The 23,201-nt window shown below is 51.2% G+C and overlaps 2 protein-coding genes and 1 long non-coding RNA gene across 6 annotated transcripts in view; 2 read left to right on the top strand and 1 right to left on the bottom strand.

Moving 5' to 3' along the window:
• LOC138351909 (uncharacterized) overlaps window positions 1–23,201 on the bottom strand; it is a 254,195-nt gene that overhangs the window by 43,767 nt on the left and 187,227 nt on the right. The gene's annotated exons all lie outside the window — the stretch shown is intronic.
• LOC123774642 (uncharacterized) lies at window positions 2,742–8,164 on the top strand. 2 transcript variants are annotated; one of them, XM_045769150.2, is made up of 5 exons: window positions 2,742–2,873; window positions 3,548–3,574; window positions 3,774–3,965; window positions 7,086–7,140; window positions 7,408–8,164. In XM_045769150.2, the coding sequence occupies exons 1-5, from the start codon at window positions 2,840–2,842 to the stop codon at window positions 7,574–7,576; spliced, it is 477 nt and encodes a 158-aa protein (XP_045625106.2). In that variant the 5' UTR covers window positions 2,742–2,839; the 3' UTR covers window positions 7,577–8,164. The 2 variants fall into 2 exon arrangements, with proteins under 2 accessions (XP_045625106.2, XP_045625107.2); XM_045769151.2 differs by lacking the exon at window positions 3,548–3,574 and having other exon boundaries at window positions 2,754–2,873.
• Window positions 10,218–18,218, top strand: LOC123774638 (uncharacterized). Its single transcript, XM_045769144.2, has 5 exons — window positions 10,218–10,342; window positions 12,177–12,215; window positions 15,743–15,934; window positions 16,540–16,594; window positions 17,713–18,218. Exons 1-5 carry the CDS (start codon window positions 10,309–10,311, stop codon window positions 17,885–17,887), a joined length of 495 nt encoding a protein of 164 aa, XP_045625100.1. The 5' UTR covers window positions 10,218–10,308; the 3' UTR covers window positions 17,888–18,218.

Here is a 23,201-nt window from a genome sequence, read left to right as displayed (position 1 = left end):
CCTGCCTCACAAGCGTGAGGTCCACAGTTCGAGTCTCCTGGAGCCCGGGTGAATGGTTCACAGGTGCTTCGCTCAAAGAAAGATGTCAAATATAAGTTCAAAAACCGTCACACTGACAATTAAAAATATATTTTGTCCTCGGATTACGAATTGAAGTTACAATAGCTACAAGTAGAATACAAGCATTAAAGTGCAGTAAGAGACCTACAATACAAGACTGCAGTACACTACGTCAAGTGTGTGGGGTCACGTAGCCCCATTCGTCAAGTGTGTGGGGTCACGTAGCCCCATTCGTCAAGTGTGTGGGGGGTCACGTAGCCCCATTCGTCAAGTGTGTGGGGGGGTCACGTAGCCCCATTCGTCAAGTGTGTGGGGGGTCACGTAGCCCCATTCGTCAAGTGTGTGGGGGGTCACGTAGCCCCATTCGTCAAGTGTGTGGGGGGTCACGTAGCCCCATTCGTCAAGTGTGTGGGGGGTCACGTAGCCCCATTCGTCAAGTGTGTGGGGGGTCACGTAGCCCCATTCGTCAAGTGTGTGGGGGGTCACGTAGCCCCATTCGTCAAGTGTGTGGGGGGTCACGTAGCCCCATTCGTCAAGTGTGGGGTACGAAAGGCAGGCGAGGTAGCACCGACCCGCCACAGTTCCCAGGGATAAGGTGGGCGACTGTGAGAAAACTATCACGTGACGCTTAATGGATTTATCATCAACAGAATTCCGTCGAATCGCATCGTTATATTAGGTCAGAGGTTCTCTTAGGTTCATATGTATAGTGTACGCACGACCAGTCCGTACACAGTGTACGCACGACCAGTCTGTACACAGTGTACGCACGACCAGTCTGTACACAGTGTACGCACGACCAGTCTGTACACAGTGTACGCACGACCAGTCTGTACACAGTGTACGCACGACCAGTCTGTACACAGTGTACGCACGACCAGTCCGTACACAGTGTACGCACGACCAGTCTGTACACCGTGTACGCACGACTAGTCTGTACACAGTGTACGCACGACCAGTCCGTACACAGTGTACGCACGACCAGTCCGTACACAGTGTACGCACGACCAGTCTGTACACAGTGTACGCACGACCAGTCTGTACACAGTGTACGCACGACCAGTCTGTACACAGTGTACGCACGACCAGTCTGTACACAGTGTACGCACGACCAGTCTGTACACAGTGTACGCACGACCAGTCCGTACACAGTGTACGCACGACCAGTCTGTACACCGTGTACGCACGACTAGTCTGTACACAGTGTACGCACGACTAGTCTGTACACAGTGTACGCACGACTAGTCTGTACACAGTGTACGCACGACCAGTCCGTACACAGTGTACGCACGACCAGTCCGTACACAGTGTACGCACGACCAGTCTGTACACAGTGTACGCACGACCAGTCTGTACACAGTGTACGCACGACCAGTCTGTACACAGTGTACGCACGACCAGTCTGTACACAGTGTACGCACGACCAGTCTGTACACAGTGTACGCACGACCAGTCTGTACACAGTGTACGCACGACCAGTCCGTACACCGTGTACGGACGCCTACGATGAGGACAATAGGCCTGGTTCTCTTATTTTTAATTTACCGTTATATATGCCCCTCTGTTGACAAGACGTCAGGCTCTCATAACTAATATATTAATCCAGATCAAAACACGGCTGCAAATCCCATTTTTTCCATTAAATAAAAAAGTCAATTTTCCATATCTAAATTAGAACGAAGACGCAGGACACACATGAAGGTCATCTCTAGTAGCGGGGCTCTAGGCGTCTTCCGGGCTATTCACGCCCATGCCACCTCTTGGGTTGCTTAATTTTCATCAGACAATCGAGGCGTCAACTGTGAACAACGTTCAACCCCCCCCCCCACCCCCGGTGATTCTGTTGACTCAAATGTTATTACCCACAAAGGTTGTTAGGCTTGTGTAGGTCTTGCAAGTCTGACCTTCCCAACGACACGACCCACACCTCTACCCAATTACTGCAAGGTGAATAGAGGCATTCAGCGCCAGAAAACGTGGTCATACGTCTTGCAATGGCCGGAAATTAGGACCAATCCGTTGTGAAGCAGAGTCAGAAACCGTGGTGGTGCTCCGGGGGACACACACAGAGTCCTCACCGCACACGACCTGGGGAAGACACCGGAGACGATCTTCACCTTAAGCGTAGGGGGGAACGGAACGGAATTATCAAGGGAAAAGCGCCAAGCCATTACGACTATATAGCACTTGGAAGGGGTCAGGATAAAGATTTGGGATGGGACGGGGTTAAAGAATGGTGCCCAACCACTTGGATGGTTGGGGTATTGAACGCCGACCTGCATGAAGCAAGACCGTCGCTCTACCGTCCAGTCCAAGTGGTTAAAGATCCAGCGAAGACACCCGCTGCCACACTAGGCTCGCCCAGGCCAAGTTCCCGTGCCGGGTACAGCGTAATCTGGCCGTAGCCGGAGTCATCATGTATACTGAAGCTCTTCAATTTCGGTGTAAAGTCAGGACTGTGGAGTGAAGATCGTGCATAGTAAAGTCGTATATAATGAAGATCCTGGTCAGTAAGCATCGAGTATGGTGAAGACCGTGTGCGGTTAAGATCACGGGTAGTGAGGATGTGTTTTGATTACGTCGGTTGAAATGTGGAGTGACCCAGAAAATTCGTACCATGGGGAACTATCGAAGGGGGGGAGGGGGGGGGTCTTTTGCCGGTCCTCGCCGCGACGACGGTATATAACCCAGACGATCTCGCCTCCTCCCAGTCCTCCCTCGACGGTCACACAACACGGCACCACCACCACTACCACCATTACCAGCAGCAACACTCGTCATGAAGAGAACAGCGACTGTGGCTCTTGCCTTTGGTAGAGGAGACTCGTTAACTGTCATGTGTGGAGCGGCAGGCTTGTGTTGGTGTTCAGTACTGGGGGAGAAGTGTCAGGTGTGGAGCTGCAGGCTTGTGTTGGTGTTCAGTACTGGGGGAGAAGTGTCAGGTGTGGAGCGGCAGGCTTGTGTTGGTGTTCAGTACTGGGGGAGAAGTGTCAGTTGTGTCCTAGTGCCGCCTGGCACTCTTATTACCTCTTGTCTGGCTCTACTGTGGGAGTGGGAGGGAGTGAAAGAACTAAGGTACGATAATACACAGAAATCACAATAGCGTGATACATCAAATGAACAAATCCACAAGGGCCGTGATGAGGATTCGAACCTACGTCCAGGATGATCCCAGACGCACCTTAGTCGATTGCGTCACAACATTGTAAAAAGAAATGCTATTGTGATTTCTGTGTGTATTGAAGTGAGGACGAAGAGGTAGAACTAGTACTCAGATGAATGAAATTTTGTTATTCACGGTCCTGTGGTTGACAATTTGATATAACATATATAATTTATATTTATATATATAATTTATATTTATATATATAATTTATATTTATATATATAATTTATATATATATAATTTATATTTATATATATATATATATAATATATAATTTTATATGCATAATTTTACTTAAAAACTAATTAATTCATATTTCAGCGGCGTTTACGGTGGCCTCCGGTCAAGGTAAGATCTAGCTTTTATTATCAATACCATTACTTTGTACCGTGATTAAATGGTCTGCACGTCTAACGTTCAAGTATCCTCCAAGAACGATAGTATCTATAGTTACTCTGGTTGGAATATACAAAACATGGACTTATCAAAATAAGACCACTTTTTTGTACACAATACATAATGCAGTTCACTCGGGCTTCCTCCACAGTGAACCCGTGTACATCCGGCTACGAAAACTTGAGCACGGACCCGATGATGCCCGAGTGCTTCAAGTTCGTCGTCACCAGCAAGGGTTCGTGGGCCACCATGAGGGCCTTGTGTATAGCCGACGGGACAGACCTGGCCGAGCCAAAGGGTGACCTCCACAGCAAAGTGCAGCAGTACATCATACTGCACCCAGGTGAGGCTGGGGAAGGATTTCGGATTTGATGTCCGATGCTTGGAGAGAATGGGTGAGGAAGACGGATGGGAGGCGAAATTCTGGAAAAGGATTTGGGTGTAGAGAGAGAGAGAGGAGGCTTGAAAGTTCGGTTGGCTGTCCACCATGGGTTGGCATGAGGTGTGGGTCGTGTGTCTGGTCTTAGCTGGTGTCTGGTTGGAGGGGAGGGTGGGGGGATGGAGGATGACAGGGAAGATGCTGACACTAAAACAGAAGAATAACTGTCAAAATCATGGGTGGTCATTTTTAATCTACATGGAAGATGCTGAAAGGCCAGGTTCCAAATATTCACAATAAACTAACAGTTTACTGAAGCAAGATGACCAATGATACCCGCAGTGTGGACACAGTGAAGAGTTGAGGCGCCGCAGACACGAGCAGAGAACACGGCTCCTCAACCTCCTTTCACCAGATGCAGGAAATATTGTTGGAACAGAAGTGAAGGTTTTCAAGAGGATATTGAACAAGTTCCTGCAGAAAGTTCTTTGCCACCCGGGTTGTTATGAACACAAGGGCCTGCGAGCCGCTCCACACAACAGCCTTTCAGATCAAGTTATCACAAGACAAACTTGAGAACTAAGGGTAAAAACCGACTACAAGCAAACTACAGGAAAGATTAAAGGAGACGAGACTGGACGTGGCCATCATGAAAGAAACAAACAAGGTCGAGAGATAGAGAGAGCAGAAGTTAGGCAAAGAAGAAGTACGGATCCTCGAAGAAAGTCACCCAAGATAGGACAAACAAGACCAAGGTAGCGAGCAATCAACCAGTGGAGGAACCTTTAAGAAAGATCACATTTGTAGACATTATGAAAAGAGATCCAGATGTCAAGAAAGAGCTGTAGGAAGTGGTCGTTCAGACAGCCACCTCGCAGGAAGGTGCACCAGCCAACTGCTAGAGATGAAAAGAAGATCAATAGTAGAAGGAGAAAGAGGTAGGAGAGGGGGGGGGGAAGAGCTGAAAAAGAGAAGAGGAATATGAGGGACAGATGCTGCGAGAGGGATCTTCTCAAAGGTGTATGTGGAAAGGGAAGACGGAAAAATAATTTCAGGTTTGGCCAGTACAGGAAAGAAACAAATCGACTGGTAAAGAAAATATTTCCAATCGAGGAAATAAAAGTGACTGTCCTTGGGAAGAACAAATTGCAATATGCAAAAGGTTACAAAGTAGTTGTTTTTTCCAGGGAGCTGCAAACAGAAGAGCGAAGAGATAGCACAATGAAGGGCGGGAACAGTAAGGAATCAACGTCCTCCAGTTCAATGACCCCAGAGCAGCCATGAACACATTCATCACCTCCTCCAGCATCTCCTCCTCCTCCTCGCTACTCTCACCATATCCACACACTCATCCTTCTCCCAAACTCTGCCTGTCCCCCCTCTGCCATCTACATAATTTTGTATATGGAATTTAAGTTTAACTCGAATCCTCAACACCTTCACTCAGTTTCCCCTCAACTACATATTACCCACACCAGGGAAACAGAGGATAGTGCCGCTTGTAACAGAGATGCAAAGAAGTGCATTTTAAAGTCACGTACGTCAACATAAATGGGATTGCAAACAAGGCAGTCCTATGCAATGAACAGAAAAGGAGAACCTGGATGTAAAGGTACTCACATAAACGAAACTGTCAGGTATCACAAATGCTGTATTCCCTCAAGACGAGCATGCTGTAAGAGGAATGAGAAGATAAGACATCTGAGGAGTTGTTAGTCCCAGAGCCAGCCAAGGCTCTGGGACTATGGCTCTTAAACATGGCGGATTTACAGTTTGGAGGTTAACTGGAACAAAAACGATGGCAAGTCCTTAATTACTAATGGCACTGCCATACATCACAACAAAATGACAAGATTCAGGCAGGAGTAAGACAAAAACCAGAGAACAGCTGTTGTTATCATAGTAAGAGCTGCCTCAATTACTAATAGGAATGGCTCCATAGCTCTGAATCATGGGGGATTTCAGCCCTGTAAAGACTGACTGGGAGAAGAGGGAACTCTACTGAAATACTGATATATGTAGAGCTAAACTAAGCGAGACACAAGAGACAACTTCATAGTTCCCTTCAAGAATGAGCAGTCTATGTACTGGCATGTAAACAAGGCTGCAATTTTCGGAGACAAGATCAGGAGGCAGACGACAGTAAAGTAGATACTGTAAGAAAATGAGTTTCAATAAGAAATGCTGGGAACCAGCCGACAAATCTGCACCTGTCCAAAATGAGGAAATTTGAAGATATTGGACCAATCCATAGTTTAACAAAGGATGTAAGGAAAAAATAAGCACGAGGAACAGAACAACGAATATAAAGGGGGGTACCACAGGGCCAGAAATTAGTGCCTTCGAGTGAGAATATAAACAAAGATCTTTTGAGAACGATATTACAGAAAAACCAAACATAAGTTGCTTCTCTGACATATCAGAACAAGAGTAATAGAACAACAGGTGAAGAAACTAAGGGTAGGAGATCGTCAATTCACCGATAATGACAATGAACTGCGTGAGAAACCCTACAAGCTACAGAAACCCTCCAGCTCCTCACAATGCTGCAACTTCCGGAACTGGCAGGAGCTGTCAATAGAGTACAATAGAGTACAGATGCACTTGGTGCTCACAAGAGTTCTCTATGGAAGCGGTTGATTTGATCGATTCCAGGGTGGGTGATTTTTTGAATAAATTACCGGGTAAGATTTGACATTGGATCGCTGGAGTGTTTCAAGCGTAGGTTAGACATATATGGGCAAGTTTGGGTTGATATAAATAGGAGCCACTCGTATGGGCCAATTTGCTCTGTAGTTTCTGTTATCTTTATGTTCAGTACTATCCGGTGTCGGATGGATTTAACTACAGGAACTGTGGTTTTAGGAAAGGTATTTACAGATATTTTAGTCTAGCATTACGGATATTTTACACGTCAACGCTGAATGGAACTGAAACATTTCCACAGTTTTGTTTGGAGGTAAACTGTACCTATTATATAAGCATATACATATTATATCCCCCCCCCCCACTCTCTCCAGCACATTTAATTGTTTATATTAATATTTATCTACAGATAACTTTAATACATAATCCACTTTTCAGATCTCCAGGACGAAGGTTTCTGGATAGGAGGAACTGACGCAGGCCACGAGGGAATGTGAGTAACACGCTACTTCTTGGCGTTCCTGAAGGTCCTCTCCTCTCCCCCAACCTTACCTTGAGGTGCTTCCGGGGCTTAGCGTCCCCGCGGCCCGGTCGTCGACCAGGCCTCCTCTCTCCTTTCCCCCACCCTCTTCATCAATCCCATGTTATCAATCCCTATATATATATATCAGAGTTCACAAATATTCCCTCTATTTCTACTCTTTCAATTTCGTGTTTTTTTCACAAACTCTCGCTTTTGTAATTATAATTGACTTTGCAGCTGGACTTGGGAAAGCGATGGGGTGGAGATGGAGATGGGGTACCCCGACTGGTACTCGGGACAGCCAGACGGGGGCTACGACGCTAACTACGCCTGCTTGTACCCTCCTGAATTCCTCTTCCACAGTTGTGACAACGATATTAAGATCTACGCTCTCTGCCAGATTTAAATCTGGATCTCTCAGAGAGAGAGAGAGAGAGAGAGAGAGAGAGAGAGAGAGAGAGAGAGAGAGAGAGAGAGAGAGAGAGAGAGAGAGAGAGAGAGAGAAAGTGTGTGTAATTACCTAGTGTAGCTACAGGATGAGAGCTAAGCTCGTGGTGTCCCGTCTTCCCAATACTCTTTATCGTATAGTGCTTGGTTAAACGCTTGGTGTGTGTGTGTGTGGTGTGTGTGTGTGTGTGTGGTGTGTGTGTGTGTGTGTGTGTGTGTGTGTGTGTGTAAAATTGGAAGTGTCAAATTGTTGTACAGGTATTGTAAGAATTTCCAGCGACTCCTGTATGAAAGCACTTGTATGGGAGAAGTAACAACCAGCAGAGGGACAGATGTTGTCACAGGTGGAATACAACTTCACTACAGGTGTCTCCAGCAGTTTAGTTTGTACGGGGATGTAGATGACAACGTGTAAAGTGTGTGGGCAGCCAAGTACACACACTAGGACTACACCCTTACATCTTACACCGTGTGAAAACTGACCCATTTAATTCTAAAAATGTTACCTGAAATAAATCCTTTTAAATAATAAATACTGCATCAGAAATTCGTGAACTATATCCATATGTCGCTTCTAGCAGATGGAGAAAATTTTATGAAAGCATAAACAAATTATTATTAGTTACTGTTTATTAATAATATAAAATAATTGTCAATATTGTAGTAGTCGGCATCCATCAGTCTCAGGAGACTATGGAGTTGCGCTCTGGTTGTCGGTCTGGAGTGGTCTCACCAGGGTGCGAAGCCAGGGTAGGTTGATATGGTGGAGAAGCTGTTACCCAAGCAGCAGGTCCCCCCCCCACTTTCCACGGCGCTGAAAGTCTCCAGTGGAAAGGCAAACCACCAATACGATTTTTTCCAGCACCGTCGCAGGAACTGATGTTTATAAGTATTACCAAAATGACTTGTGCGCAGATTACAAAGCTAACGTAAACTGCCCGCTGAGGTAGTTTATGCCTTCTGTTAATCGTCTTGTTCTACAGCCACGATCTTCACTACATGACCCAGACTTGCTGGTGATGGAGCCCCTCTCGCCAAGTGCGGGACGTCCTACACTCACTTTCCTAAAGTATCGATCATTTAGTCTGAATTCTAAAGCTCGACTCAAGAAATAAAGATCAGAATCCAGTGATAACCTTGAAGTGCAACTTGTCATCAGTACTGACGAAAGCTTGTTAATCCACCAGACAACACCTCCCCCCCCCCCCCCCACCACACTGTTTATGAATTAAAACCATTTTCGAAGGTGATGGTCTGACTGTTCTCAACCTGTGCTTCACTCCCATACTATCCTCTAACATCATCTCCATTACGGCTTCAACCACGTACCCCAAATACAAATAAGTGTCAACAGAACCTAAGCTAGCTTCGGCTTCTAATTATATATAGTCGATTTATATTTAAATGAACGAATGAGTGTTTGGGGTGAGGTAGAGCGTGGAGGACGGGCGTGGAGGACGGGCGTGGAGGACGGGCGTGGAGGACGGGCGTGGAAGACGGGCGTGGAAGACGGGCGTGGAGGACGGGCGTGGAGGACGGGCGTGGAGGACGGGCGTGGAGGACGGGCTGGGACACTGCCACCCGCACCCACTCACCTGTTGCGTCGTGCAAGCTGGAGCAACACCGACCTAACACTGTTCCCAGGGTTGAAGTGGGCTGCTCTGGGAAAACTGTCACATGATGCACACTATTTGTCAACACAATGATAAAACTGAATCATGTTATGTCGGCAAGAGTTTTTTTTTTTATTCACGTTAATATTTGTAAGTAAAGTTGAAGGGTGAGTAGGCAAGACCACTGTAAGCATGATTCTAAGTTTATTACTAATTTAACGTCAGTATACCTTCCGTTAATGAAATGTCAAGCTCTCATAACTGAATTATTACTCCGGATCAACACACATGGACACAATGTTACAACCGTCCCATCCCAAATCCTTATCCTGACCCATGTGCTATATATAGTCCTAATGGCTTGGCGCTTTCTCCTGATATTTCCTTTCCGTTCAGGAGTGACCCCACAAGAGTCTACCACGTGTCAGGCTACGGTTACGTGGTTAGAGGCGTCAGGTGTAAGAAAGCTTGCCCAAACGTCTCGTCCTGCCCAGGAATCAAATCCAGGACCTATCCATTGTGGAGTATTCTAGGGAAGGTACCACAATCTCCTCTACCCAATCTTCAATATACACAGTCTGGTGAAGATTATGTTGACGATCTTCACTCAGATGCTCAGTTTAGGCGTTCCACTTAAGCCCCATTCCTGGTTCACAAGGCCTGGCGTACGGCTGTGGTGGTGGAAGCTGACGAGAGCTTCCTTATGAGAGCTATCAGCTTCCAACACCACCATCACCACAGCCATACGCCAGGCCGTGGGAACCCGGAAAAGGCTTCAGTGGAGCGCCTAAACTCCTTCCTGTGGGGGAAGATCGTCTGGAGTGAGGATCCTGTGTAGTGACTATGTACAGTGCTGATGACTGTCAGTCAAGGGGTGATGTACTGCACGAAATTCGGGCTCAAGGACACTGCTTGAGAGAGGGGTAGTGGGGGGGGGGAGGTTCCCCTAGTGTTCACCTTGGGGCAACGACTGGTATATAACCCAGACTGTTTGGGCTGTCACACACTCCACCCTCCACGGTCCTCAACACAACACCAGCGGCAACACCAGTGGGAAGCAGCAGCAGCAACACTCGTCATGAAGAGAGCAGCGACTGTGGCTCTTGCCTTTGGTAGAGGAGACTCGTTATGTGTGGAGCGGCAGGCTTGTGTTGGTGTTCAGTACTGGGGGAGAAGTGTCAGGTGTGGAGCGGCAGGCTTGTGTTGGTGTTCAGTACTGGGGGAGAAGTGTCAGGTGTGGAGCGGCAGGCTTGTGTTGGTGTTCAGTACTGAGGGAGAAGTGTCAGGTGTGGAGCGGCAGGCTTGTGTTGGTGTTCAGTACTGAGGGAGAAGTGTCAGGTGTGGAGCGGCAGGCTTGTGTTGGTGTTCAGTACTGGGGGAGAAGTGTCAGGTGTGTCCCAGTGCCGCCTGACACTCTTATTACCTCTTGTCTGGCTCTACTGTGGTGAGAGAGAGAGAGAGAGAGAGAGAGAGAGAGAGAGAGAGAGAGAGAGAGAGAGAGAGAGAGAGAGAGAGAGAGAGAGAGAGAGAGAGAGAGAGAGAGAGAGAGAGAATGGGAGGGAGTAAAATGTGAAGGACATACAATGATTGGTAAAAGTCGTCCAGACAGGAAAAATGACACTAGTTCTGCTCCGGTATTCACAAGCCAGAAAAAATAATATATTTAAACTTTGATATATTATTACGAATTGTCTTCATTTTCTATATATACATCCAGACTACTTTTGTTATCCTTTATTTGGAGCGTTTATCAGATATTATAAAAAACGAGCAAAAGATCCTCAAAATCTCAGGAAACTATCAACTATCCGGAGCCTTTTTATTTTCATCTGAAAATGATCCTTTACGGCTATTTTAAAGCTGGCAATCTGTGGAGCAACTCTCACATACAACTCAAAACTTTTTTACAAAACCTCATCAAATTTTTGTTAAGACGCTTCGGTACACACAACACTGTGCTGCTACCCTGTTCTATATGAAGGATTTCAGAGTGCAGATCAAAAGCTAGATATTTAATCTAATTTCCCCGTCTCACTGGACGGTTAGTCATACACAGGAGGCAGAAAAAAGATTGAGATGAGAGTCTAATTAATTAGCCTGCACTAGCAAACTCTACCCAGAGTTCAAGAATATCTTCTAATATTCGTGAGTGTATATGTAGCTGCACAGCTCAAAGTACCTCATACCATTTGGTCAGAAATCTTTGATAATAGAGGCACTCGTACAGGTCGGCGTTCAATCCCTGACCGTCTAAGTGGTTGGGCACCATTCCTTTCCCCGTCCCATCCCAAATCATTATCCTGACTCCTTCCAAGTGCTATATAGTCGTAATAGCTTGACGCTTTCCCCTGATAATTCTAAATATCTCTTTCGTAAATATAGTGTTGGGGGAGTGTGTCTTGCGTAATCTCTACTTAATAGCCCCTCAGGCCATCCACCTTAGATCATACTGATCAAACAAGGCCCTGATCTTCAACTGACAAGCAGGTGCGAACCTGCACAGGCAAGTCCACTGCTCACCATCTTCAACATTCGGTACTAACTCAGCCAATCCGCCATAGAAACGAAGACTTAGAGCTACTAAAACAGGAGCACGCAACACCCTCCTAATACAACGATGCTGAAGAAATACCAGTAACAAATTGTAAAGAAATCACTATAATATAATCAAAGAAAATATTGTGTTGCTTCAATATTTTCTCAATATACTTATATACTTAAATAATAAAATCAGCAAAAATAAGAGGCAGTGACAAAGTAAGGGTGAGCACGGCTCTATGGTGACGGTGTGAGGGACTCTACTAGAGCCGCCTCCTGGGTGTGAGGGACTCTACTAGAGCCGCCTCCTGGACCACCTCACTCACCACAAGCCATTAGAAGCGTTTGTTTACACCAAGCCATTAACTTACCGTTATTTGTTTATTAATTTATTTATTCTGATTCCAGCGGCCTTGGTGGCGGCGTGGGTGGCGGCCTCAGGCCAAGGTAAGAAGTCTTAATTTATATTTAACTAGAGGTGTAAGGGGTACCCGGCGCTGCCCGGGTCTCTAACAATTGCCCCCCTGGATTAGCTAATCCCCCATTTCTTCACATCTCTCCACCCTTCCCTCCCCCCCTCCCCGCCTCTCTTCACATACCCTCCACGATTATGTTATCACATTTATATATAATCGAGCTCACCCTCAAGAGTAAATTCGTTACCATGAGATCCCCCCCCCCTTCCCCCTTCCCCCCCCCCCCATCAAACCACCTGGATAGACATCTAGACATTTGTGATGGTGTTAAAGCATATTACGGTTCCAGTAATAGTCTACACGTAAACCGGTAAGTGAACCTTTGTTATAAACACGGGTTATTTCAAGTTATAGCTGATAAATCGTTGGATTAAAATATAAAAAGTATATGCTGAAAATGTTCTTTGAATAATTTGGTTTTCTGTAAATAGAATTATCGGGTACACAAGTATTTTTCGAATTCTGTATTTCACATTATCGTCAATAATACGTCGTATTAACGTTATGAAAGCTAACCAAACCTTAACCTAACCATACCATGGAGAGAGAGAGAGGGAGAGTAGATGATGGCAATAATTGTGTAGTCGTTCTCAATCCATTCCCAGGAGTGGATCCCCTCCCTGAGACAGATAAATATATTCATAACAATGTAACACTAAACAGGGAAAAAGCCTGAACACTTTCGTATTCTCAACACATCCTCGGAATGACAACATTCAATGTTGTTGTTGTTGTTTTAGATTTAGCTACTCAGAACGAAATGTCCATGTAGCACGGGCTATGGTGAGCCCGTAAAACATACAATGACAGTATACACACACACATAGGAAAGAGAGTGGCAGGTGAGGTGAAGGAAAAAAGTCTTGAGATTATCAAGGACTAGGCTAATGCTGCCTCAATTAGACAACTTCTCAAGGAGAACAGTTACCCAGTAATTCTCTGGGATCTTTTTTAAATATACCAATTAAGAATGGATCAAGAAAGTTCATTGTATTACCGATTGTCGGGTGGCACTGGTGCCGGGTGGGAGGTGGCAGTGGTGCCGGGTGGGAGGTGCCAGTGGTGCCGGGTGGGAGGTGGCACTGGTGCCGGGTGGGAGGTGGCACTGGTGCCGGGGAGGTGGCACTGGTGCCGGGTGGGAGGTGCCACTGGTGCCGGGTGGGAGGTGCCACTGGTGCCGGGTGGGAGGTGGCAGTGGTGCCGGGTGGGAGGTGCCAGTGGTGCCGGGTGGGAGGTGGCACTGGTGCCGGGTGGGAGGTGGCACTGGTGCCGGGTGGGAGGTGGCACTGGTGCCGGGTGGGAGGTGCCACTGGTGCCGGGTGGGAGGTGCCAGTGGTGCCGGGTGGGAGGTGCCAGTGGTGCCGGGTGGGAGGTGCCAGTGGTGCCGGGTGGGAGGTGCCAGTGGTGCCGGGTGGGAGGTGGCACTGGTGCCGGGTGGGAGGTGGCAGTGGTGCCGGGTGGGAGGTGGCCAGTGGTGCCGGGTGGGAGGTGGCCAGTGGTGCCGGGTGGGAGGTGGCCAGTGGTGCCGGGTGGGAGGTGGCCAGTGGTGCCGGGTGGGAGGTGGCCAGTGGTGCCGGGTGGGAGGTGGCACTGGTGCCGGGTGGGAGGTGGCACTGGTGCCGGGTGGGAGGTGGCACTGGTGCCGGGTGGGAGGTGGCACTGGTGCCGGGTGGGAGGTGGCCAGTGGTGCCGGGTGGGAGGTGCCAGTGGTGCCGGGTGGGAGGGGCCAGTGGTGCCGGGTGGGAGGTGGCCAGTGGTGCCGGGTGGGAGGTGGCCAGTGGTGCCGGGTGGGAGGTGGCACTCGTGCCGGGTGGGAGGTGGCACTCGTGCCGGGTGGGAGGTGGCACTCGTGCCGGGTGGGAGGTGGCCAGTGGTGCCGGGTGGGGGGTGGCAGTGGTGCCGGGTGGGAGGTGCCAGTGGTGCCGGGTGGGAGGTGGCACTGGTGCCGGGTGGGAGGTGGCACTGGTGCCGGGTGGGAGGTGGCACTGGTGCCGGGTGGGAGGTGCCAGTGGTGCCGGGTGGGAGGTGGCCAGTGGTGCCGGGTGGGAGGTGCCAGTGGTGCCGGGTGGGAGGTGGCCCTGGTGCCGGGTGGGAGGTGGCCCTGGTGCCGGGTGGGAGGTGCCAGTGGTGCCCGGTGGGAGGTGGCCCTGGTGCCGGGTAGGAGGTGCCACTGGTGCCGGGTGGGAGGTGCCACTGGTGCCGGGGAGGTGGCACTGGTGCCGGGTGGGAGGTGGCCAGTGGTGCCGGGTGGGAGGTGGCCAGTGGTGCCGGGTGGGAGGTGGCCAGTGGTGCCGGGTGGGAGGTGGCCAGTGGTGCCGGGTGGGAGGTGGCCAGTGGTGCCGGGTGGGAGGTGGCCAGTGGTGCCGGGTGGGAGGTGGCCAGTGGTGCCGGGTGGGAGGTGGCCAGTGGTGCCGGGTGGGAGGTGGCCAGTGGTGCCGGGTGGGAGGTGGCCAGTGGTGCCGGGTGGGAGGTGGCCAGTGGTGCCGGGTGGGAGGTGGCCAGTGGTGCCGGGTGGGAGGTGGCCAGTGGTGCCGGGTGGGGGTGGCACTGGTGCCGGGTGGAGGTGGCACTGGTGCCGGGTGGAGGTGGCACTGGTGCCGGGTGGGAGGTGGCACTGGTGCCGGGTGGGAGGTGGCACTGGTGCCGGGTGGGGGTGGCACTGGTGCCGGGTGGAGGTGGCACTGGTGCCGGGTGGAGGTGGCACTGGTGCCGGGTGGAGGTGGCACTGGTGCCGGGTGGATAGTGCAAGCGTTGCACTACGCCAATAGTAATATTTCGGAATGAATCCTCAGGTTTCCTGCAGCTGTGCGAGCTTCCGTCAGGTATTTCCCTTGACTTGTAGCCTCGGGTTGCCAATTGAACTGATTGCCACTTCCGAAGTATCGTGCTGTCAAGAGTATATTCCTCCAACTTTTTTATTTTTATTTTTGGGCTTCATACCACTATATTTTTTTTTAATTTTTTTCTGTATGCAGTGCTGCCTAAAACACACTTTTTCTATTAGTTTGTTGTTGGACTTTTAAGGCCTATCAACCACCGGAGGGCTATGAGGGCCACCGCCAGAGTTTACTGATCAACTAGGAAGTCTACTTTAGTCCTAGATTATATGTTCTCTACTTGCACTTGAGGATCGTGTTGGAGCCCCGAGCGGGACAGAAATTGTTGGGCACGTTTCCGTTTACCTAATGCCTCTGTTCACCTAGCAGTAAATAGGTGCCTGGGAGTAGGGCAACGGTTGTGTGATCGGGAGGGTCAGTAGTCCGACCTTTAGGAGGACGTCAGTACCAGTATATATGGGACAGGCTACCTGTCCCAGATAAAACGAACTATTATTACAATACTTTGCTGATTCGACACTCGCCCCCCCCCTCCTCTACACAGAACCATCTACACAATCCAACACTTGTTGTGCCCTCCAGAACCCCCCACAATCCACCGATTGTGTCCAGTAACACTCACCACAATACCTGACACAGCTCACGTTGGTTACCTTACCAGTGAACCAGTGTTCATCCGGCTACGTGACCTTCCTGTCGGACTCTGGGACGCCCGTGTGTATAAAGTTCCACACTGAGGAGAAGGGGTCGTGGTCCACCATGAGGGCCTTGTGTCAGCTTGACCAGACCGACCTGGCCGAGCTGAGGGGCGACCTCCACCACCAGGTGTACCAGTACATCACGCTGAACAAAGGTAACATCCCTCATTACACAACTATTTATACCAACAAAAAATAGTTTAGAAAGGAATGTAGTCGAGTCTGAAAGAAATCATTTTTCGAACGTCAGCATTCCCTGGGTCTATTAAGAATTCAACGGTTGAATATGACTGTGAATATAGCACGAATTTTCTTGATTTCGTGTTCTTTTTTTTGCTTGTGAAGGCAATGGAAAATTTAACTTTCATACGTTCTTTACACTGGCCAGAAGCTTGAAAGATTTGGTAATGTTATCATTGTCCATATGATATCTGGTAACTCTGATCATTCCTAAGACTTGAAACTCCATTTGTCAGCATTAAATTGTCTGTCAATCTTGACTATCTGAAAAGCATGCCAAAGCCATCTTGTAGCTATTTTTTAGTTTTTTGCATATAATTTAACCTTTATTTGTATTATTATCTAGAAACTTGTCAATGTTGGTTTTCAGTGGTGTGAATGACATGTGCATGACAAACTTCTCTCTCGCCCCTGCCTTCTTAGCTTCCCCATCAATATTTCAACATTTTCGAAAATATAATTTACATTTTTAACATAGATCAAGTGCTTGTGTATGCTATTCCTCAACCACTTATTCCAGATCTCCAAGACAAGGATTACTGGATCGGAGGAACTGATGAAGGGCATGAGGGAGAGTAAGTAGCGTGCTCCTGGGTGTCGCAGGTAGCGTGCTCCTGGGTGTCGCAGGTAGCGTGCTCCTGGGTGTCGCAGGTAGCGTGCTCCTGGGTGTCGCAGGTAGCGTGCTCCTGGGTGTCGCAGGTAGCGTGCTCCTGGGTGTCGCAGGTAGCGTGCTCCTGGGTGTCGCAGGTAGCGTGCTCCTGGGTGTCGCAGGTAGCGTGCTCCTGGGTGTCGCAGGTAGCGTGCTCCTGGGTGTCGCAGGTAGCGTGCTCCTGGGTGTCGCAGGTAGCGTGCTCCTGGGTGTCGCAGGTAGCGTGCTCCTGGGTGTCGCAGGTAGCGTGCTCCTGGGTGTCGCAGGTAGCGTGCTCCTGGGTGTCGCAGGTAGCGTGCTCCTGGGTGTCGCAGGTAGCGTGCTCCTGGGTGTCGCAGGTAGCGTGCTCCTGGGTGTCGCAGGTAGCGTGCTCCTGGGTGTCGCAGGTAGCGTGCTCCTGGGTGTCGCAGGTAGCGTGCTCCTGGGTGTCGCAGGTAGCGTGCTCCTGGGTGTCGCAGGTAGCGTGCTCCTGGGTGTCGCAGGTAGCGTGCTCCTGGGTGTCGCAGGTAGCGTGCTCCTGGGTGTCCCAAATGACCAAGTAACGTGCTACAGTTTCCCGATCATTGTTCTGTTAATCACATTCTGAAACGCTACAAGACCAATCTGTAGCATCAAAGTATTCATAAACATGAATAAACGTCCAAGTAACAAATAAGATATTAAAAACATTCAAAAACACACAAAAATCCATCCCACTAACGTTAAATATAAATCAATGAGAAAATCCACCAGGACTGTGATGTGGACCCGAACCAGCGACCCTGACATTGCCAATCGCCTACCTTGCAAGTCGACGATGGTCCAGTGGTAGAGTACGCGACAGACAATATTCGGTACCTGGTTCGCGCCCACCTCGCAACCCTTGTGGATTTTCTCACATTTTTGTGATTATTTAAATTTTGTATATGAAAAATGTCAAAGACTTTCACAGTGTAATATGATCATAATCCCTCGCTGATATGCAACAAAATACGTCTCTTTATGTATGATATTCCTGCTTCTAACTTCCTCTTCTGTTGTAACTATGACCCATGATGGCTGCAGGTGGACGTGGGTGAGCGACGACTCTGCCATGGAGATGGGTACGCCCCACTGGTACCCGTGCGACGACCAGCCCCACGTCGACACCAAGTCCAACTACGCCTGCGTCAAGAAGCACGGCTACTACTTCTACAGCTGCCACGAAGACAACCAACTCTACGCCATCTGCCAGATTTAAAGGATCCGCCGTTGGGTGTCAGACTCGCAAGGGAAGAACTGTTGATACGCGTAGATGATTGATGATGATACTACGTGATTGATGACCAAGTATACTATAGATGACTGGAAATTCGTCTGGAATGACTAAATTGCTAATGACACCAACGGACCAAGATTTCCAAACTGGAAAATGTTGCATTAACAAGGTGGCGGGGAGGATGGTGACCTCCTCCAGGCCAGTGCTAAACAAACCCATACAACCCCACCTTGTATAATACTTTAAAGGCGTTTTGATCTGGCGCTGTATGACTATTTTGAATTAATATATAAATAAAATATTTTAAAATGTATCATTAAATTATTAATTAAAAAAAATAGATTGAAAGTGTGTACTCACCTAGTTGTGCTTACGGGGGTTGAGCTCTGGCGCTCTGGGCCCGCCTCTCAACTGTCAATCAATCAACTGATTTCCCGCCCCCCACACAAACACACCCCCAGGATACAGCCCGAAGCAGCTGTAACTCCCAGGTACCTATTTACTACTGGGTGAACAAGGGCATCAGGGTGAACGAATTTGCCCATTTGATTCCGCCTCCGCCTTGGATCGATCCCCGGACCCTAGGACTACAAATCCCGAGCGCTGACCACTCGGCCGTCAGGCCCTTTAGGTAGTGTGCGTGTGTACTTGCATAGTTTTACTTACAAAGTTGTGCTTGCGGGGGTTGAGCTTCGGTTCTTCGATCCCGCCTCTCAACTATCAATCTACTGCTACATAAATTCCTGAGCTTCTCGAGCTCTATCTTTGATGTCCAAAGGGATTGGAAAGGATGGGGGAGGTAGAGGGATGGGGAGATGAAATTCAGGAAGAGGATGCGGGTGTAGAGAGAGAGGAGGTTTGAAAGTTGGGTGGCCTGTCCACCATGGGTTGACATTTGTGTATGTGTTGTTTGTTTGCGTGTGTGTTATGTTGGGGTGTCAGTACATTGGCTGGGGGGGCTAGTGTTTGTGACCTTGTTGGTGTCCTAAAGCACTAGAGCCGATGGAGTTGGCTGAAGGAGGCTAATCTTAGAAACATCAGGGTAGTTACACTTCTCATACCACGACAAAGGGTTTTTTGGTTTTATATTTTTTTGTAGTTTTTTTTTTTTATTATTTATTTTCTTTATTCTTCATTTGGTGTAGATCGGGTCCGGGATGGGCCACTCATCTGGGTCGTCTGGCAGGCCGCTTAATATTTGAGGTCTTGGGAAGGCCTCATCATGGATCATTTCTACATTTGAAACTGTGTATGGAGTCAGCCTCCACCACATCACTGCCTAGTACATTCTATTTACTAACTACTCTGACACTAAAAAAAAGTTCTTCTAATGTCTCTGTGGCTCATTTGGGCACTTAGCTTCCACCTGTGTCTCCTTGTTCGTGTCCCACCCGTGTTAAATAATGTACTCAACTAGTTGTGCTTGCGGGGGTTGAGCTTTGGTTCCGCCTCTCAACAGTCAATCAACGGTTGACTGATGATGTATTCTGAGGCTACTGGGCTGTCATATCTACATTTGAAACTGTGGTTGAAAGTGTGTGTGTGTGTGTGTGTGTGTGTGTGTGTGTGTGTGTGTGTGTGTGTGTGTGTGTGTGTGTGTGTGTGCGTGTGTGTACTCACCTAGTTGTGTTTGCGGGGGTTGAGCTCTAGCTCTTTGGTCCCGCCTCTCAACTGTCAATCAACAGGTGTACAGATTCCTGAGCCTATTGGGCTCTATCATATCTACACTTGAAACTGTGTATGGAGTCAGCCTCCACCACATCACTTCCTAAAGCAGTGTGTTGTGTGTGTGTGTGTGTATCATCCACTTGGGGAGGGAGGGAGGAAAAGGTAAAGAAAAGAACGTCTTCTAAACTTACACAAACTGCTGCTAACTGATATGTGAAAGATAACGCCAGAGGGCGAGTCTTGTACACGGCGGAAGCCGATATTAATTCAAACAATAAGCGGATACACAATTTACTGGCAGACGATCTGGTGAAAATGTTTAATGAACTGGCTGACATTCCCCACCACGTATAACACATCACACAACGGCAGTCCTCTATTTTATACCAAAAAGTGTCTAAAATAACTATTTTATGAAGAATTTATTACATTTTTATCTATGGTGTTTAGTTCATTTATTATTCATCCGTGCCCGTCCCCTGGGGGGCGGTGGTGGGACCCCGTGCCCGTCCCCTGGGGGGGCGGTGGTGGGACCCCGTGCCCGTCCCCTGGGGGGGCGGTGGTGGGACCCCGTGCCCGTCCCCTGGGGGGGCGGTGGTGGGACCCCGTGCCCGTCCCCTGGGGGGGCGGTGGTGGGACCCCGTGCCCGTCCCCTGGGGGGCGGTGGTGGGACCCCGTGCCCGTCCCCTGGGGGGCGGTGGTGGGACCCCGTACCCGTCCCCTGGGGGGCGGTGGTGGGACCCCGTGCCCGTCCCCTGGGGGGGCGGTGGTGGGACCCCGTGCCCGTCCCCTGGGGGGCGGTGGTGGGACCCCGTGCCCGTCCCCTGGGGGGCGGTGGTGGGACCCCGTACCCGTCCCCTGGGGGGCGGTGGTGGGACCCCGTACCCGTCCCCTGGGGGGCGGTGGTGGGACCCCGTACCCGTCCCCTGGGGGGCGGTGGTGGGACCCCGTACCCGTCCCCTGGGGGGCGGTGGTGGGACCCCGTACCCGTCCCCTGGGGGGCGGTGGTGGGACCCCGTACCCGTCCCCTGGGGGGCGGTGGTGGGACCCCGTACCCGTCCCCTGGGGGGCGGTGGTGGGACCCCGTACCCGTCCCCTGGGGGGCGGTGGTGGGACCCCGTACCCGTCCCCTGGGGGGCGGTGGTGGGACCCCGTACCCGTCCCCTGGGGGGCGGTGGTGGGACCCCGTACCCGTCCCCTGGGGGGCGGTGGTGGGACCCCGTACCCGTCCCCTGGGGGGCGGTGGTGGGACCCCGTACCCGTCCCCTGGGGGGCGGTGGTGGGACCCCGTGCCCGTCCCCTGGGGGGCGGTGGTGGGACCCCGTGCCCGTCCCCTGGGGGGCGGTGGTGGGACCCCGTGCCCGTCCCCTGGGGGGGCGGTGGTGGGACCCCGTGCCCGTCCCCTGGGGGGGCGGTGGTGGGACCCCGTGCCCGTCCCCTGGGGGGGCGGTGGTGGGACCCCGTGCCCGTCCCCTGGGGGGCGGTGGTGGGACCCCGTGCCCGTCCCCTGGGGGGCGGTGGTGGGACCCCGTGCCCGTCCCCTGGGGGGCGGTGGTGGGACCCCGTGCCCGTCCCCTGGGGGGGCGGTGGTGGGACCCCGTGCCCGTCCCCTGGGGGGCGGTGGTGGGACCCCGTGCCCGTCCCCTGGGGGGGCGGTGGTGGGACCCCGTGCCCGTCCCCTGGGGGGCGGTGGTGGGACCCCGTGCCCGTCCCCTGGGGGGCGGTGGTGGGACCCCGTGCCCGTCCCCTGGGGGGCGGTGGTGGGACCCCGTGCCCGTCCCCTGGGGGGCGGTGGTGGGACCCCGTGCCCGTCCCCTGGGGGGCGGTGGTGGGACCCCGTGCCCGTCCCCTGGGGGGCGGTGGTGGGACCCCGTGCCCGTCCCCTGGGGGGCGGTGGTGGGACCCCGTCCCCGTACCCGTCCCCTGGGGGGCGGTGGTGGGACCCCGTGCCCGTCCCCTGGGGGGCGGTGGTGGGACCCCGTGCCCGTCCCCTGGGGGGCGGTGGTGGGACCCCGTGCCCGTCCCCTGGGGGGCGGTGGTGGGACCCCGTGCCCGTCCCCTGGGGGGCGGTGGTGGGACCCCGTGCCCGTCCCCTGGGGGGCGGTGGTGGGACCCCGTGCCCGTCCCCTGGGGGGCGGTGGTGGGACCCCGTGACCGCCCCCTGGGGGGCGGTGGTGGGACCCCGTGCCCGTCCCCTTGGGGGCGGTGGTGGACCCCGTGCCCGTCCCCTTGGGGGGCGGTGGTGGACCCCGTGCCCGTCCCCTGGGGGGCGGTGGTGGACCCCGTGACCGCCCCCTGAGGGGCGGAGGTGGACCCCGTGACCGTCACCTGGGCGGTGGTGGACCCCGTGACCGTCCCCTGGGCGGTGGTGGACCCCGTGACCGTCACCTGGGCGGTGGTGGAAACTTTACAGACACACACATAATGGACTCAGGGACTGAACCCCAAAATACATTTAGCTAAAGAAGTTACAATCTTCATAAGCTAGTGAGGTACCCGCTTTGAAGTCAGATTTGTCAACAAACTCGTTGGTCTTCACAGAACAACTGAATTACCTTCCCGGTCAGCAAGCTGTCACTGGCGCCTTAATAGTCATGTTCACGCCTGGCAGTCTTGAAGCTCTAAGCTCCAGATGTCTCGCTGTAGGATGACGGCGTCTTAGACGTTCACAATCAGGAGCTTTACCCAACACACAAGAACATAAATACAGGAAATTTTAGAGGGTCAATTGACCCATATAAGGAAGTTGTCCCTTTACATCCACCCAAACTCATTCATTTAATGTCTAACCTACGCTTGAAACAATCGCTCAGTGCCTCGTCTATGATGCTACCCGGCAATCCGTTCCACAAATTAAAAACCACTCGCTCAAGTCCCTCCTGCATTGCATACTCCAACGAACCCAAGATTACTTCAATTGTAATCCAACCTCGTTAAGTCACGGCTCACAATGCTGGCCGCGGGGGGTCCTGTGAACCCTTCACATTGACTCTTGTCGTTAAGGTCGATTACCGCCCCCGTCACCCCCAGGTAGAAGACCTTAGAGCAGCAGGGATGCTGCCTCTAGCGCCCACCGGTTACGTCAAGCAACTTGAAGTAGCACCGACCTGTCACAGTTCCCAGGGCTGACGTGAGCGGCTCTGAGAAACCTTTCACCTGATGCTCAATATTCTCCCAGGATCCTCTTTCTCCTTTACGTTCACCTGCGCTCCATTAAATATAGGTAAAGATGTCGCTTAATTAAAGTATACTGTAATGCATATGCTGATGTTTAGTTGTATAAGATATACTCTTCTTTATTAAAGGTCTCATGCGGGCGACAACGTGTCCTCCTACAAACAACGTCGCATTTCCCGCGGATGCGTTACATTAGGTCAAAAATTGTCGTGCTAGAAAATGGAAGCGACTTGTGAAAATGACGCACTGTCCTGTTTTCTGTTTTGGGTCCTCTGGTAGGTTAGGAGAGGACACTTTTCAATTTACCGTTTTCTTGAAGTTGGGAAACCTTAGGAGGCCGGAGTGCTCTTGCAGCACCACTGGTGACACCTTGGGAGGGAGGGAGGGAGGGAGGGAGGGAGAGAGAGAACAAGAGAGCAAAAGCAAGAGTGAGAGCGAGAGAGCAAGAGTG

This window comes from Procambarus clarkii, chromosome 51 (assembly GCF_040958095.1).
Source record: "Procambarus clarkii isolate CNS0578487 chromosome 51, FALCON_Pclarkii_2.0, whole genome shotgun sequence".
NCBI classification, from domain to species: domain Eukaryota; kingdom Metazoa; phylum Arthropoda; class Malacostraca; order Decapoda; family Cambaridae; genus Procambarus; species Procambarus clarkii.
Note: the sequence above shows the minus strand (reverse complement) of the source record. Positions and strands in the feature narration are given on the sequence as shown.